Source organism: Electrophorus electricus, chromosome 24 (assembly GCF_013358815.1).
Source record: "Electrophorus electricus isolate fEleEle1 chromosome 24, fEleEle1.pri, whole genome shotgun sequence".
Classification (NCBI taxonomy): domain Eukaryota; kingdom Metazoa; phylum Chordata; class Actinopteri; order Gymnotiformes; family Gymnotidae; genus Electrophorus; species Electrophorus electricus.
In genome coordinates this window covers 464,068-476,684 of record NC_049558.1, presented here as the reverse complement: position 1 = coordinate 476,684, position 12,617 = coordinate 464,068, and the positions used below count along the sequence as shown (strand labels likewise).

Here is a 12,617-nt window from a genome sequence, read left to right as displayed (position 1 = left end):
CTTTACTGCTGGTTACAAATGATAGTTAAAATCGTCGGAACTGATGTTTTAATCATCTAATCGATATATTGGTGCGTATTATTCCGCAGTAAAACACACCTGAGCGAACCCTCAGCGTAACGCCTTTGGCTTTGGCACCGCGCTCACGCTACACTGTCGCGTGACACTGTTGTCTCGCGCATCGAGTGGCTATGTCGTCGCACATGCGCAACACTGTCGCGTGACGCTCTCGTCATGCGCACTCGCGTGGTGGTCGTGTCGGTTATGACTAGCTAAGCTAAAGCCTCGGACTCGATTTGAAGCGGAACCCCGTCTCCTCCTGCGATGGAGGGAATGGAAACAGACATCGACCCGGAGCTTATGCAGAAGTTTAGCTGCATGGGTACAACCGATAAAGACATCTTGATAACCGAGTTTCAAAGACTGCTGGGGTTCCAGCTCAATCCTGCTGGCTGTGCTTTTTTCTTGGACATGACTAACTGGTAAGTGTGAGTTAGCCTAGCTAGGCTAGCGGCAGTGGTCGGTGGGTATCTGGCTAAGCAGCTATCATTTAATGCACAGACAGGAAGAACGTTAGCCAGCTGGTTATAATAAACGAAGGAGTGGATGCTTAAAGTAAACGTGACGAGTGTCTTAGACGGTTCATCTTTTAGTTTAAATTGATCGTGAGGTAAAATGGAGACCGTAGGCCCGATACGGGCCTGCAGCGGAGAAGCTAACTAGCTAGCGTTAGCGTTAGCATACCTGGCTCGTTGCTGATGTCATAACGCGTTAGTTAGGCTAGCCTAGCCTAGCTGTCTGTCACATTATTCTCGTAAGTGGCATTAATTTCCTAACGTTAGCCATCCAAATCGTTACCTTTGATTTCACATTTGAAATTATTGCGTGCTGCTCTATCTGGCTGAAGTCACAAACTTTGTTCAGCTGCGTTTAGCAAGATTGTTTACTACTTGTGACAACTCGGAGCTAGATGGCTGGCCACGTTTCCAAAGAAGAGACGTTATTAGTTAGATGGCCAAACTAATACTAGATGAGTCAAAGTATATTCCAAAAGAATGTTCATCTTAACTTTTTAGTGCATTTATTTATATTAACATTTGACCAACATGATAACTAGCTATACTAACCTAATTACCCAGATAAACGATGAATAGCGTTGCATTAGCCTGTGAGTGAATTCTCCATTTCTAGCTGCTATCTAGTCGTTACAAGGCAATAACCAGAAACCACCACCACAGCAGTCGCTCCATAACACATCACCTTTATTTGCTTGCGTAACCTGTAAACAATTTCTGTATTAGTATGCAGTCAGTAAAATGCTTGTCATATTCCGAATTACTCTATCACTGGAGATGTGTTCTGGGGCTGCAGACGTTAGCTACGTTACGTAACGTTAGCTAACGATACAGCTCGTTCTGAGTTATCCTTGCAATTCAAAAGCATGAAATCGTTCTTTGTTGAACAGTTCTATCCTGAAGCAAAATAAATGAAGTAGTTATTAATTGTACAAGATGTTCCATTCTTAATTATTTTTATTCCTATGTACACATGTGCAGAAGGATAACCTCTAACCTTAGCTTTAGTGAAACGAATTTCCATTAAGGTTCATTTTATTCCCTCCAAGATGGTCCAAAATGACGTGATGTATTGCATCATCGAGCTGTATTCAGTGTTTTGTTTTACTTGGACCAATAATTCTGTAGTTGTTCTTTGATGACGTTCTTCCTGCACTCCCGATAAGGCATATACGTTTGCAGCTGTTGTTCCTTTCCCTGTAGGAACCTACAGGCTGCAATTGGAGCATATTATGACTTTGAAAGTCCCAACATCACGGCACCGTCTATGTCTTTTGTGGAAGATGTGACTATTGGGGAAGGAGAATCCATTCCACCAGATACACCTTTTACCAAGACCTGGAGGATACAGAACACAGGTGCCACATTTAAGGAAAAAAATGACACGAAAGGGACCTTTGCACCTAGGTTTCCACACTGGGGTCTCAGCAACAAAAACAAACATCTAAAGATTTTTATGCATGTTCTTGCACATGTTTAGGTAAACGTTTAAATATTGCAAAGGACAATTAACTAAAGAAACGCTGGGGAAATGCAGTGAAAGGTACTCTGCTGATGTCATTTTTATCATGATGATTTTTGTATGATCTCAATAAATGGTTAGCAAAGTGTATATGCTTTGCTAAATTTCCCTAATCCACAATCCTCTCATGTAGGATAGCACCATCCAACAAAGCTAACTAACACAGCGATGATTTGATTACCAGGTTGGAAGGGTTGATGATTAGAACCCAGCCATGCAGCACTTCTAGGCTGAGAATCCCTTTAGTCCAGAATTTCCATAGTGGTAGTATAATGCCGATTACTCAGTACAACAGTTACTTTGATAAGTGGATCAATAAGTTATTCCAGGTCATCTGTCCTCTTTCTGATACTTTGTTTGCTTATGCATGCTTGCACTATAAATTTTCTTTTGATTTTGCATTTCCAAATGGACCAATAGCATTAGGTAAACAACAAAATTCCAAAATAGTATGCACAGACCAGGTTTTGTTAGGTTAATGTGTGTAAAACCTTACATGAAGATGAGCCTGATGAACCTCTTTCTACTTCGTTCAGGACACAGACCATCCCATCTCCCCAGGGATAAATTATCATAGTGTGAGAAAATGGGTTTAATGAGCTGATAGTCTCTAAAATATGGATGTTATACAACTTTTAATTTCTCATTAATCATGTGGATGATTGTAGTATTCACAAGGTCCCCTATAGCAAGTAGTCTGATTAACCTTCGTGTGTGTGTGTGTGTGTGTGTGTGTGTGTGTGTGTGTGTGTGTGTGTGTGTGTGTGTGTGTATGTATATATATATATATATATATATATATATATATATATATATATATATATATATATATATATATATATATATAAATATATAAATATATAAAATTGAACAGTTTCTATACTGTTAATATGTTGTTTTTATAGTGTAATGCTACACATTACAGTTTAGTTCTTGTGTTTTATTTGGACCAATGTATGGCCTACTTTCTCCCAAATGAAACTAATATACTGTGTGTGTGTGCGCGCGTGTGTTCGTTCATGCATGTACACCTGCGCATGCATGTGCTGCAGGTTCAGAATCCTGGCCCCCGGGTGTATGCCTGAAGTACATTGGTGGAGATCAGTTTGGCCACGTGAACTTTGTCATGGTACGTTCACTGGACCCTCAAGAGATGTATGATGTGAGTGTGCAGATGCGCAGTCCTGTTGCTCCGGGCATGTACCAGGGCCAGTGGAGGATGTGCACAGCTGCCGGACTCTTCTACGGAGGTGAATACACGAGCGTGCTGAGGAACGGCGGCTTTGCCCCGCTTGTGTTCAGTACATATGAAGCCTTCTCAGCCTGCTGTGCTTGTGAGTGAGGGCTGAGTTATTCTGACATTTGCCTTGCGTCCACGCACCTTTAGTCCAACGCAAGACATTCTTATATCATCTGACTGCTACAAACATGCTAACACTTCACATTTCTACATACAATATCTTTCACAAAATGACACGAACTAGTAAAAGTACACACACAAACACTTATTTGAGATATTGCACATATTTCCTATTTAGCCATATAATTGCTCTTTACCTATTATTGTAATATTGATTTGAGAGTTAAATTGATTGAGAGACACGAAAGGTCTTGTAGATCTTAGTGTTTGAAGGAAATAGATGTATTGATGAATCTTGTTGCATAAAAGAAATCAAAAAAATATAAATTGATTGAAGTGTGTGTCTAAGTGTGATTTTCCTAGGAAGTGTATTGGCAGTCAATGTTATAGAAGTACTGATGAAAAGACCATCATGTCCTAATATTAGCATGTCATCAGGAAGCACCTGCCTACTTCCAGGTGGAGGCAACACAGGGTTCGCTTTTCCTCCAGAGTTCATGGTGTTTCGTAAGCCACTGCTTAATGCTGTTGTGTTAAATGGAGGTCGGTAAATAATTTACCTCTGATACAGAGATCTGACTTAGTGTTCAATATGAACTATGCAGGTCATGGCTGTGAACCTCAGGAGCACTGACTGTATGGACTGCATGCACATATCACACTAACCCAAATCCCAGATTAGCTGTGTCCATGGGGCTGTTTCAGTTAGCAAGATAACCTATGGCAAAAATCAAGACTGTCTTAGAAAATGAGGGGTGAGGAACACTCACGTTGGATTATTTTGTCTTTTGGTTTAAATTGTGTAATTAAAGTTCCTACTTTGTGAAACACCCTCCAGATCACAGCTGAATGCTCATTCAGGTGACAGAACAAGAGGCAACACAAGGGTATCTAGGATGGCTGCCTGATTCCATATTGCCTGGTGCATCCCCTGACCACCTTGTTTCTTCTCTCTGTCCCTCTGTAACCCTGCAGATGTTATATGGGTGATCTTGAGCGTGGAGGTGGGGGGTCTCCTGGGCGTTACCCAGCAGCTTTCTTCCTTCAGAGGGGAGTTCAACACACAGCCTCATCGCAGTGTGCAGGACGACTACAACCCCTTCGCCTCGCCGCACAAGAGCAAGCAGAGTGGCGACTGCGGTGACCGTCTCCCAGACGATAGCCTTAGTGATTCCATGCGGACAGAACAGAACGGAATGTCAGACAGTTCTGTGAATTTAGCAGCAAACAATCTGCAAAACGTGTCAGTAGTTCCCTATGGTGAGGTGAGTCCTGTGACGCAGGCACACACCTGCTAGTGTTAAAAGATGAGTTATGGATGCTGCGCTGAGGTTCAGAAGGGTCCCCTTTAATAGTTGCCCTCGCTATTTGTCATACACCTGCTTTGTCAGCCAAGCATGCTTGTTCAAATATAATTTAGAGGCCAGAGCTCCAGTCAGAAGCCTCCAGTAAGAGTAGTGACAGTCAGCACTGTCTGAAACGATATATTAACTTTTATATAGTTTAACATACTTGTGCAAATTTGTACCATTGTGAGTTAAGTAATGCATTAATGTGCATGAATACTGATCACAATCTCACAAAGCTATCTTGCTTATTATATAACGTTTCAGTATTATTTGTACTCTAGAATTTCATTATTATCTTTGACAATAGTCGAATATTGTCTCCATGTTCCTATGAGAAAGCATGGCATCTGTTTTTTAAGTGTATTTACATCCATGTTCCCAGTAACCATGTTCTCTCCCTGTTTTCTTCCTGCAGCCTACTTACGGACCTTATCCATTTGGACAGTCTTAAGACAAGGTGTTGGTCATTCATACTGAATGAAACTGTGGCCTTGGGCTCAACTCTGTCAGGGGCTGGAACAGCTGCAGAGGGGCAGGGCTGAGGGCGGCTGCTCCAACTTCTTAGAGACTCTTTGGCATATTGACTCCACCCCTGCTCTCACCATCATGATTAAAATGGCAGGGGTATTCTTCTCACTGCTCAGATGCCACCCTGAGCATGTGTATGTGAATGCTATTTTAAGGAGAGTGCTTGAAGAATCATTTTCAAAAACAATTTTTTTTTAAACATGATTAGCCCCCCCTCCCTTTTTTTTAATTTTATTTTAATTTTAAGCTTTACTATGAACATATACAGCATATTGACAATCAGGTACATATTTCATAGTGCAACCATTACATGACGCTGTTGCTAAATGGTGGGAACTTTAGTGTACTGTTGGGTGCGAGGTCGTGTGCATATGCAACTTCAACCTGCCACTGAATAACAGCCCATCTGATAAATAATTTTTGGCACACTTATTTACTGATACTTCCATCCTGTCTGTTCTGGACTTGATTAATAGTGATTTTCATAAACAGAAGAGTGCAGAATGACATGCATCTCAGCCTCAGTCTGAGTGCAGAATGATTCGTCAGTGCTGACATGCTGGTTTCTGTTTTACCAGCAGAGGGAGCCAAATAGTAATAGCTAGTTGATTTCCACACTTAGCCTTGAATAGAGCTCCTTATTAATTCATTTTTTGTCTTCTTTTTTAAAAATGAAATGTCTTTTATTAGACTCTCTTTTCTCACCACTTACCACTGCCTAATACTTGGAACCTAAATGTAGGTTTATTTATTAGAATGTGTGCTGAAACTAGTGTGCTGGTTTTATGAAGCATTGGTTATGTTTCTCTCTTTGGTGTTGTGGTCTGAACAGATCCAGGGATTAAGGGTTTTCTTAAGCTTTTGAACATTGCGAAACTTTATGATGCCATGCTGAAACTAGAATGATGGCTCAATGAGTGATGTTTCTTTACATCCCACTCGAGACACACACCGGCCTTTCAAATGTTCTGTCTAACCAAGATACCTACACTTTGAGCTTTGTAGCAGTGCAATAAATTGAAGCTTTTTTTTCTTAGAGAAGACTTCACACGATCCCTGTCAATTTATCAAAGCAGAATAAACATCTTGAAATCTTAAAAAATCAAGAATTTTACATGCTGTATGCAAGTTGTTAATTTATGTACACCCTCCTGATGACAACTGACAGCTTACGTCTCCTGTTAGTAGATATATTTAAAGGGAAAGGATGAATAATTTCCTCATCTGTCCTTTTTTCAGGGCAGTGCATTGGACACTGTCCTGATTGTTTTGAAGCCAACACTCTGTGTGTGTCAGTGGTTTGATTTAATAAGTCGTTTTTCTTCATGATGAACTTCCTTGTTTGAGTTGTGGTTTGGAAGTTTGAGCTTAACTTTTCCGGGGAAGTTGTGGGTGTATTTGCATGAGGGATCGAGGGGTTTGCAGTTCTATGACTGACAGGATGGCAAGAAATAAAGCCAGAGTAAATAACTCTTCTGTGTCCAGAATCAGTATGTGATAGTAAAAGGTAACACTTCACTTAAAAGGGGTATTCTTGGGTAGACATTATGGGTGTATTACTGTTTATTACTGTTCCAATGCTGTCACTACAGTGCTTATGCCACAACTGCTATCAAAACTGCTGGTTTGCTTACACAATCAAGCATACATGGATCCATAGGAGAGCAAGGGGGAAAAGCCTAGCAGCAGTGGTTGAATCTCAGAAACCAATCCCGTAAAAGACAAACCAACCAAAACATAGGATGTGACTAGGGAAATGTCCATCAGAGGATTCGTCCACCTTGGTCTTATATATAATCTATGGGTCAAAACAAAATATAATGAGTATCGATAATTTGATCGTGGCTATAAAAAGATTCTTTTTCAGTGCTGAAGTTTAGTGAAAGAGCGTAAATATGATGAGATGACAATTACAGTGATTCCATGTAAGTTAAAGAACAGATGAATGTACCGTTATCTCTGAGGCAGGCTGTGGTGACTGAATGCTGTAACTAAAAAAGATTAATGACTCACTTTATTGTTCTATAATACTGTTTGTTTAAATAAAACTTCAAAGCCCTGATTTTTGCATCAAAAAATTGTCTTTTGACCTTAAAATAATTAATCTTACTATTAAAATAATAAACCTGCAATTGCAATATAATTTGTGCAGATTACTGCACATGACAGGCAGGCCACAGCAGTATAGCTCACGTTTAGACTGGGTGGAATTTATTATGGGAAAAAATTAAAACAACACACAAAGAAGTTCCAGTGCACTAATGTTTGCATATCATGCATTTGTACTTTGTTGTGCTCTGGATATAGTTTGGAAACTGAGTAATGCAACACCTCAGAGTCTTTAATATCTAGACTCTATTGGGATAGCAAAGCCAAAATTGTGTCCCAGATGACTGAAATTGCTCTGCAAGATTTGTTACCCATGAGCCCTGGCTGTAAAAGCAGAAGAGGGGCTGTCTCCCTCATTGTAGTGCGCAAACGGTGACACAGAGTAAATATTTGGATCAGCCTTCATACTAAACTCATGTTTCACAAGCCAGTGTGACATCAAGGTAAAGTGTTGTTCAGGGTTCAGACCCTTCAGGTGTAGTAGTGTCTTTTCCTTACTGAGGACCAATTACAAGCACATTAGTCAAAAGAACAAGGTTTTAGAATGCAGGCTCAGTCTTTTTGTGTTATCAGGAAATGCACGTTTAGTGCTTGGATTTATTCTTTGGCTGGAAATGATGGGACTGGCCTGGTTTAACCACAGCATGCTAACTGATGTCAAGTTTGAGGACAAACAGCGTTGTGATTTGCTATGTATTGTAATTTAACAAGTAATTCAGTTTAAAAAAGAGTAAGCTGTCATGTTGTCGAGGTGCATTATATTATTAACGTGATAAAGTTGTTAAACCTTCAGAAACACACAGTTAAAAGTGTTTGCTAATATGTTTCGCTTAGTAAAACAGTAGGTGTCAATGTAATTCACTACATTTCTACTGTTGGATGAACTTTTGGCACTAAATGAAAGTCTAGATCAAGAATATCTAAAATGTTTCTTTATTATAAAATCAAACTTTTTATTTCTGTGTATATAAACAAAAAGTCTTGAATTGACTTTATCCAGGTATCTTAACAGTTACTTAAAAATAAGCAAAGTAGCTCGGTTAGTTAAATGATATTCTCATGTTCAACTAATTAAAGCTCTCAATCTAAAAGTAGTTTAACACTGTCAGTTTGGTTTGACTTAATTTAGTTTTATGAATTGAATGAATACACTGGACTTACATTAGCAAATTTTGTTTGCTGATATCCCAAACCAGTATCCCAAACCAGGTTTTGGTAATGGACACTTTACCAAGGCATGGGAGGATATAATCTTTTTTAGTATTTTAAAGTTTACATTTTTTTTGCTGGGGCCATGCACAAATGAGAGATCCTTTGTGCCACCGTTAGCTAGCAAACTAATTTCCACCTGTAGTCCTTGGGCAGGTAATCACAACATTAGATGACCTATTATTATGTATAAGAATATATATATAAAGATTTATTTGCTGCCTCAATGAAAGCTACCACTGAAACTACAGTTTATTTCTGAGGTCTGATTTGACCATAGACCTAGTTAATCTGATTACCTGAGAAACATCTGCATGGTTTTGTTTGGTGCTGTTGAAATGGGCCATGCAGCTCAATTCAGAGCCTATAAAACATGAAGCAAAATGGTCCTATAATTCCCTCAGCAGCCTGCACCTTCAGAAATATCAGTGGTACCAGTTTAAACAACCTCAAAACCGACGCACAAATAGCGGACAAAGAGGGGAAAGAGAGTTCCTGGATTTGGAAATTGTGAGTTTAACTGCTGATATTTGATACCTTGATGAAAATCTTATAATATGCATAATGTAACAGTCCTGCTGTGAACATACAGGATGTGTTTGTGCAGCTAAGGGAATCTGGGCAAACCTGTTTGTATCTATTTGAATACATCATGGCCAGTTGAAATTTAACACTGAAGAAGCATGTTTGTGCAATTTTATCTGTTTGCCTTGGACAGCTGGCCATTACAACACTCTTTAACCAAGAATATCAAAGCATGTCATATAAGTAATTATATCTTAAATATTCAGTGTTAAAATGCTTAACAAATATTTTCAGCTAGTTGATTAGGTAATTTGGGATTTAACATCCCACTAAGCCAGTTCTGTAAACAGAACAGAACTGAAAATAGTTCTGTTCTAGAGTTTTACTGACCAACATTCCCATGCTATGGTGATTTCAGTAAGAACATGCTGCTATCTGCCCTATGTGTCCTTTTGCACTACATACCCTCCTCACCCTTCCCACTTCTTATCAGATGTGAATAGGTAAGAAAATGGGGCAAGAAAGATTGGTTTTGGCACTCTGGGTCACCGTGAGGGTCAGTCAGCTCCTACACCCCCAGCTGCTCTTACCCACTGCCTGGAATTATGCAAAGCGGTCAAGATAACCACTTTGTATGCTAGCAGTCCTGGCTAGTTGACAGTTTGCCTACAGGGATAATTGCTCTGTCAGCGATGAGGTCAGTGTGTTTTTCAACAGTTTTCCTCGATATATGGAAGCCTTTACTGCATATGCCTGAAAACCATGATCTCAAGATTACAAACTGATAAAACAAAATTGCAGGACCCTGCTCCAATGAAAAGTTTAAATTATGGCTAGTGTCAGGTTTTGCACCCTTTCTTTATGACTCATAGAGAATCCCTCGATTACTGTCTGATTGTAATTAGTGTGTTTTTTGGAGACTTGTAACTTTGCTTTTCACTTGATCATCCAAGAGTTGCCTGTAAGCACGCACGTCCCTCAGGGCTGTGTACCAAACCTCACCTGCTATACGAAAATGCATGCTGTTCAGGTAACGTATCGGTCAAGCCACTGTTTACAGCTGGAGAGGCAGGGAGGATCCACACCTACCATGGAAATCACCTGTTCACCAAACTGCCCAAACAGCAATATGGTTCAAGGCCTTTGTCACCTGCACACGTTATCACCCGTTTCATCCCGTTTCATCCCGAAAGCTATCTGGCTTGTCATGAAGGGCCTTTCATTATGAATTTATCCCACTTCTTCAACACCTTTAGGCTTCTTGGGTACTTAAGTAAGAGAAAAAAAGACCAAATGGAATTACTTTTCTGTGAGTTAAACTAAATAAAATGTATGAAGTATGAATTGTATATTATTTTTAAATGTATTTTGTGGTTTATAGGTAAAATCCAAAAATTCTAGAATTTTAAATGCAGAATGAATTCTTACAGTTGCAAAAACATTTATGAACCCTTTGTAATTACCTGAATGTATTTAATTGATAATGATAAATGATAAAAACAGTGTGGCTGTTTTTCTTTAGTTGCTAAATAAAATTATCTTATGACTTTAAGACTTAAAATCTGATCTTCATCTTGGAGTCATTCATGCGGAACTCTGGGGAAAATAGTCCAGGTTCACAAACAGTTGTGCCACTAAAACATCAAATTTAACATTTTGTCCTAAACAATAAGTTCACACTCATTAATTTTTGATTCATGTTTGGGAAGACAAACACAACCATTCTGAAGATAAATGTTGCCTCCTCAGTGTTTATATTTGGATGAATTTATTTAAGCTGTAAATAATATAATTGATCTCTGGACCTTTCATTCTCCTACAGATCTGTGTAATAGCTGAGAGGAGGAGGAGCCTTAACCTACATCCTCACTTGCCTTCTCCCTCCAGTGAATCAGACATTTCACCCTAAATATGATGCATCTGCCAATAATCAAATTACACTTATAGGCTACACATTATGTCACAGGACATAACAAGGACAGCCAGACGTAGCATCAGAAGACTTGACTGAGGCATTATCATGTAATGTAATGGAACTTTCAAGCAAAGTAGATGAAAGAGCTTGGTGAGGCTAACAGTTAAAACATGTTATATACATTTTACATCTCAAATTTTTATCCAAACACATTTTTCAAGGTACCTTTTGACTGACTTGCTGGAATTGTGCTTAACTTTGTGTGTAGTTCTTTAAAGTCTAGACTAATAGACTTTCACTGCGAGTTATACTGTGTATGACTATGTATGTGACGAATAAACCAAACTTGAACTAATAATAAGACCTTAACGACAGACTAACAATTGCTCCAACCAAACCATTTCTAAAGAAACATAATCTGGATCCCTCCCTTTAAGCATTATCAGGCTAATCTCTAATCTACCCCTTTAAATGAACTCTAGGAAAAATGTTTTTTATCTGAGGAAATGAATTTTTGCATGAATTATTTCAGTGAAATTTCACATCACATTGCAGAACACCTGTGTGCCTTGCTATTGCTGATGAAAATAATGTATTCTTTTGATCGATTGCTGTGTTCAGGTGTTGTTTTTACTGTACATCAGAATATTATTTTAAATAAACTTAAAAATTTGTATTTCTGATGACTGTTTTAAAATGGTTTTCCATTTAACTGATAGACATTACATTTTAAGTCTTCATGAACGTTGAATTCTTCTCTTTCTTTTACAGGGGAAAATTAAATGAAGAGATTAACAGGTAAAACGTTTAGCACCAGTGTTTTGAACATGCATTAATCTATTGTATGATTTGTTAGAAACTAGACGACATCACAATGCAGTATTCCAGCCATAAGATAATAAATGCATGAACATCAGACATGGAAATAGAAGGTAATATGCAGGCAGTGTTAGATGAAAAATGCAGACCTGACAGTGGCGGAAAGAATAAAAAATTCCAGATCTATAACAGGCTGTCAGTGCAGTCTTAACCACCATGGGAAACAGGAAAATAAAGGGATTGTGGATGAAAAGTTTTTCAGAATTTAGAAAAAGGAGTTCATCCGTAATTTTAAACCATGAACATGTGGCTTTATGGTAGGTGACAGCAGGAATGTGATAGATTATGTGCCATATTTTGGTATATAATACTTATATCTTATAAGTATGTAATACTATGTACTCATATCACCATTAAAGTAAAAACTGAGAATACAATATGAATGATATGACCAATGTGCACCATATAAAAAATGAAAAGAAGAGCACCAGGGATTGATTCCTGGTGAAGATCTTGTGTGAGAGTGGTAGAGGCTGGTTAATGGCAACAACATGGTGTCTGCTACTGAGATAAGATCATAACCAAATACACACATTTAGGACCAGACACGTGTGTGGGAATATGTAGGGGTAGAGATGTTAGAATAATATTTCTTCAGAAGTACCAATGGAATAGGACGACACAGATGAGAAGATGTCTTAGATTT

The 12,617-nt window shown here is 38.7% G+C and overlaps 1 protein-coding gene across 2 annotated transcripts; it reads left to right on the top strand.

Moving 5' to 3' along the window:
• Positions 1 to 226: 226 nt before the first annotated feature.
• LOC113572336 (protein ILRUN-like) lies at positions 227 to 7,396 on the top strand. Of its 2 annotated transcripts, XM_027001788.2 has the most exons (5): positions 227 to 482; positions 1,779 to 1,933; positions 3,150 to 3,347; positions 4,433 to 4,722; positions 5,222 to 7,396. In XM_027001788.2, exons 1-5 carry the CDS (start codon positions 325 to 327, stop codon positions 5,255 to 5,257), a joined length of 837 nt encoding a protein of 278 aa, XP_026857589.1. In that variant the 5' UTR covers positions 227 to 324; the 3' UTR covers positions 5,258 to 7,396. The 2 variants fall into 2 exon arrangements, with proteins under 2 accessions (XP_026857589.1, XP_026857590.1); XM_027001789.2 differs by lacking the exon at positions 3,150 to 3,347.
• The last annotated feature ends 5,221 nt before the right edge of the window (positions 7,397 to 12,617 follow it).

Bases quoted from the DNA above. Each gene is read 5' to 3' on its own strand.
- LOC113572336 (XM_027001788.2), top strand. From the start codon at position 325: ATGGAGGGAATGGAAACAGACATCGACCCGGAGCTTATGCAGAAGTTT. The intron at 3,348-4,432 runs GTGAATACACGA...GTAACCCTGCAG, and splicing joins TGCCGGACTCTTCTACGGAG to ATGTTATATGGGTGATCTTG. The intron at 4,723-5,221 runs GTGAGTCCTGTG...TTCTTCCTGCAG, and splicing joins CAGTAGTTCCCTATGGTGAG to CCTACTTACGGACCTTATCC.